Genomic DNA, 5,000 nt, shown 5'->3' with positions numbered 1-5,000 from the left:
CGTCGGGATATTTGAACACATTTAGAAAGAGTGAGAGGGAGGGAGACAGGTAAGGAGGGGGAGGGGTGAAGGGAGAGAGAGAGATAGAAGGAGAAAGAGGGAGAGAGAGGGAGAAAGAGATAGAGATAGAGAGATAGATAGAAAGATAGATAGATAGATAGATAGATTGATAGATAGATAGATAGAGAGAGAGAGAGGGGAGACAGACAGAGACAGAGACAGAGACCGCAAGAGACAGCAATATGGAAAAGAGACAACAAGAGAGAAAAAGAAAGCGTGAACAAAAGAGCAGAGAACAGAGCGAATCAGAGAAAGGGACACAGAACGAGAACAGAGAAAATTGGTGATGAGGAGAGGGCGTGGGGCAGATGGCAACAGATGGCAATACTGCTAACAAAAGCCGGAAATGAACCTGATGATAAGATTTTTTTCCCGATCTCCCATGAGTAAGATAAAATAAGATGAGCTGATATAAAAGTATGAATGAATGAATTAGGAGAATGAATTTTAGGAAGTAAATGCCTCGAGGAGATTCCCCCCCCCCCCCACACATTTTAATGAAATAAGTAGTGACAATTTCTTCAGGGAGAGAGAGAGAGAGAGAGAGAGAGAGAGAGAGAGAGAGAGAGAGAGAGAGAGAGAGAGAGAGAGAGAGAGAGAGAGAGAGAGAGAGAGAGAGAGAGAGAGAGAGAGAGAGAGAGAGAGAGAGAGAGAGAGAGAGAGAGAGAGAGAGAGAGAGAGGGGGGGGGGGAGGGCAGCAAGAGTAAGAGAGAAAGAGACCTCAAGAGATAGATAGATAGATAGATATATAGATAGAGAGAGAGAGAAAGAGAGACAGACAGACAGACAATTCTTAACTGAATTATCATGCTTGTGCAAGAGAAGTCAACTCGCTATCTGCAAGGGACATAAAAAAACAAGATAAGAAAAAAGCACTAAAAAAATATGTATATTACGTACGTACTGAGTAACACAGATACACTATCTATCTACCCTCAGTCTACTTTCTCCTCTCCCCCCTTTCCCCTCGTCCCTCTCTCCTCCCCATTATTCTCTCCTCTTTTAATTTTCTATCCTGTTACCCCCCTCTTCTCTACCCCTTCCTCCTCCTCTCCCTACCTCTCCTCCTCTCTCTCTCTCCCCTTCACCCATCTCTCCTCCTTTATCCCTCTTTCCTACACTCATCTCTCATCTCCTCTCCTCATTCCCCTCCTCTTCGTCTCCTCTTTTCTTTATCCTTCCTCTTCTTTTTGTCCCGTCTACTCCTCCTCTTCTCTTCTTTTCATTGCATTCACCTCCTCTCTTTCTTCCTCCCCTCCTCCTCCTCTCCTCTTCTCATCCTCCCCTCCTCCTCCTCTCCCCTTCTTTTTATCCTCTTCTCCTCGTCTCCCCTTCTCTTCATTCCCTCCTCCTCCTCTCCTCTTTTCTTTATCTCCTCCTCCTCCTCTCTCTACTCCTCCCCTTTTCCTCCTCTCCTCTTCTCTTTATCCTCCATCCTCTCCTTCCTCTTTATCTCCTCCCCTCCCCCTCCTCTCCCCTCCTCTCCCCTCCTCTCCCCTGCTCTTCCTCCGCTCCCCTCCTCTTCCTCCCCTCCTCCCCCTCCTCTCCCCTCCTCCCCCTCCCCTCCCCTCCTCTTCCTCCCCTCCCCCTTCTAATGTATCCGCACCGTATCCAACAGTCAACAAACGCATCCGGCTGGCTTCCCACGGCGGCCGTGCGGGTAGACCTGCCCCACCCAGAACACGGAGACTTCCCCTACACTCTGCAGCTGGGCGGGTGTGGCGAATCGGGTGCTTATATCCACTTGACGCCCACGTACACCGCTCTCATGTATGGGGACTTTAACAGCACGTTTGGATCGCCAGGTAAGTGTGGGGGGGGAAATGGGGGTAGGGGATAAGGGGAGGGGTATGGGAAGGGAGGGGTATGGGGGGAAGGGGGAGGAAGAAAGGGAGGGAGGGGAATGGGGAGGGAGGGTTATGAGGGAGGGAAGGAAGGGAGTGAGGGTTATGAGGGAGGGAGGAAGGGAAGGAGGGTTATGAGGGAGGGAAGGAAGGGAGGGAGGGTTATGAGGGAGGGAGGGTTATGAGGGAGGGAAGGAAAGGAGGGAGAGAGGGAGGAAGGAAGGAAGGGAGGGTTATGAGGGAGGGAAGGAAGGAGGGGAGCGAGGAAGGAAAGGAGGGAGGGTTATGAGGGAGGGTTATGAGGAGGAAAGAAGGGAGGAGTGTTATGAGGGAGGGAGGAAGAAAGGGAGGGAGGGAGGGGTAGGAGAAGGAGAAGGAAAAGGAAGGAGGGAGTGAGAGTTGGGAGGGAGATGGGATAGATAGGGAGGTGAAGAAGAGATAGAAGGAGGGAGGGAGGGTAGGGCTGGAGAAGGAAGGAGGGAGGGAAGGAGAGGTAGGGGGGGATGGGTAGGGCCGGAGGGCGAGCAGGGGTGGAGAGGGAGGGGGGGGGGAGACCGAACAGTAGTATGGAATGAAAAGGGATAGGAAGAAAAAAAGAAAGAAAATTAGAAAGAGAGACGAATGAGAAAAGAAAGGGAAGAGTGAGAAGGACGGAAGAGGAATAGGGAAATAGGAAAAGAGAAGAAGTCGAGAAGTACGAAGGAAGAAAGGAGAGAATGGGGAATAGGGAAGGAATAGGAAGAGAAGGAGAGGAATAGGGAGATCCGGGGATAGGTAAAAAGGGATAGGAAGAGATAAGGTGATGAGAGAGAGGAAGCGAACGAGAGGCATGAGCAGTAAGGACGGGGTATGCGAGAACGTATATATGTATAATTGTATACGTATTTTCAATTATCTATTTTATCTGTGTATGTATATATGTATATGTATATTTGTTCATCTATTTGTGTGTTATTATAGTGATATATTCATTATTTGTTTGTCTGTTAAGTTATTAAGTATTTTCCTTTTTTTCATCATATTTTCCTTACCTTTCGTTACTCCTTCTCCCCCTTCACCTCTACGCTCATCCTCCTTCCACCTTCCTCCCCATCTTCCACGTTCCCCTCGCCCCTTTCCCCCTATCCCGTCCACCTTCACCCTCTCCCCTCTTCTCCCTTCCCCTTCCCACCCTCCATCCACCTCCACCTTCCCCCCACTCCACCTCTTCTCCCTTCCACCCTCCATGCACCTCCACCTTCCCCCTTCCCCCCCATCCTTCACCTCCACCTTCCCCCCCCTCCATCTCTTCTCCTTCCCCCCTCCCCCCCATCCTTCACCTCCACCTCCCCCCCCTCCATCTCTTCTCCTTCCCCCCTCCCCGCCCATCCTTCACCTCCACCTTCCCCCCCTCCCCCCTCCATCCACCTCCACCACCCCCCATCCTTCACCTCTTCCTCTTCTCCTCCCTCCCCTCTCCATCCACCTCCGCCTTCTCCCCTCCCCTCCCCTCTCCATCCACCTCCGCCTTACCCCCATCCCCTCATCCATCCACCTCCACCTTCCCCCCTCCCCCCTCATCCATCCACCTCCACCTTCCCCCTCCCCTCTCCATCCACTTCCACCTTCCCCTTCCCCCTCCATCCACCTCCACCTCCAGGCAAAGTCCTCGTGCACGAGTGGGCTCACTTCCGCTGGGGTGTCTTCGACGAGTATGGTGAGCACGGCACCGGTTCGCCTGCCTTTTATATCGGCGAGGATCAGCAGGTGAGAATAACCGAGAGTGATGAGGGCGTAATAAAAAGGATGAATAATGGTAGTAATAACAGATGAATACATGGGGATTGTTATTAATCATCTGGTGAGAATAATGAGGGAGTGAAAAAAAGACGAAGGATTATAGTAAACATGAATAGGTAAGTGGAAAATGTTATTGATCAGCTGGTAAGAATAACGGGAGTTTATCAGGGTGCAAAAATGAATGATAATAGATAAACAATAAATAATAATAATATATAAAAGATAAACAAACGGGAAATGTAGATATTGATTAAGTGATAATGATGGAGGTTAATGAGGATTAAAAAAATAATAAATAAAAATAAATGAAGAAGATGTAAAAAAAAAAAGCGAATAATAATAATACAAAAAAAAAGGGGAAAAAATGATGTTGATGAAGGTTTAATAAGATAAATAAATGTCTCCCCACTGACATCCCTCATCCAGGCATCTCTTCCATCCCCGGTTTCTAAGCATCCTTCTCCCCCGCCCCGTGACAGGTGCACGTGACAGGATGCACGCAGGACCTCAAGGGCTGGATGAGGTCCCTGGACGGCGCCCAGTGCCATGCGGACACCAGCGGGATGCCAGATGCCAGGTGCCACTTCTTCCCGGCTGAGAATAACAATGTGACCGGGTCGTTTATGAATCTCTATTTCCTCGACTCGGTGAGTTGGGGAAAATTTATGTTATGTAGGTATACATACATATAGACATGGATACACACACACACACACACACACACACACACACACACACACATACACACACACAAACACACACACACACACAAACACACACACACACACACACGCACACACACGCACACACACACACACACACACACACACACACACACACACACACACATACACACACATACATACGAAAATCCCCACGAATGTCCACACACACACACACACACGCACACACACACACACACACACACACACACACACACACACACACACACACACACACACACACACACACACACACACACACATACACACACATACATACGAAAATCCCCACTAATGTCCACACACCACACACACACGCACACACACATACAAAAAAAATCCCCTCGAATGTAACCAACGCGTCCTGAACCAAATATCTCTCTCGCAGGTCACCCAGTTCTGCGACAACGACACGATTCCCCACAACGTCTGGGCTCCCAACGCTCACAATCTGCAGTGTGGTGGTCAGTCGGTCTGGGGAGTGATCACGCAGCACGAGGATTTCAAGAACGCGTAAGTGGGTGGGGTGACAGAGGGGGGAGAGAGAGGGGGAAGGAGAGGGAGGAGGAGGGAATATGGGGAGAGGGAGGGAGGG

The 5,000-nt window shown here is 49.8% G+C and overlaps 1 protein-coding gene across 1 annotated transcript in view; it reads left to right on the top strand.

Annotated features, from left to right (window-relative positions):
- Positions 1-5,000, top strand: part of LOC125032459 (calcium-activated chloride channel regulator family member 3-like) — a 33,934-nt gene that overhangs the window by 8,929 nt on the left and 20,005 nt on the right. Inside the window, exons 3-6 of the mRNA XM_047623603.1 lie at positions 1,679-1,865; positions 3,544-3,650; positions 4,163-4,330; positions 4,794-4,918. Of these exons, the coding sequence (XP_047479559.1) occupies positions 1,679-1,865; positions 3,544-3,650; positions 4,163-4,330; positions 4,794-4,918 (587 nt within the window). The remainder of the gene's footprint in view (positions 1-1,678; positions 1,866-3,543; positions 3,651-4,162; positions 4,331-4,793; positions 4,919-5,000) is intronic.

The sequence above is a fragment of the Penaeus chinensis genome, chromosome 14 (assembly GCF_019202785.1).
Source record: "Penaeus chinensis breed Huanghai No. 1 chromosome 14, ASM1920278v2, whole genome shotgun sequence".
Classification (NCBI taxonomy): Eukaryota; Metazoa; Arthropoda; class Malacostraca; order Decapoda; family Penaeidae; genus Penaeus; species Penaeus chinensis.
The sequence above is the reverse complement of the archived record's forward strand: the minus strand, read 5'-3'. Positions and strand labels throughout refer to the sequence as shown.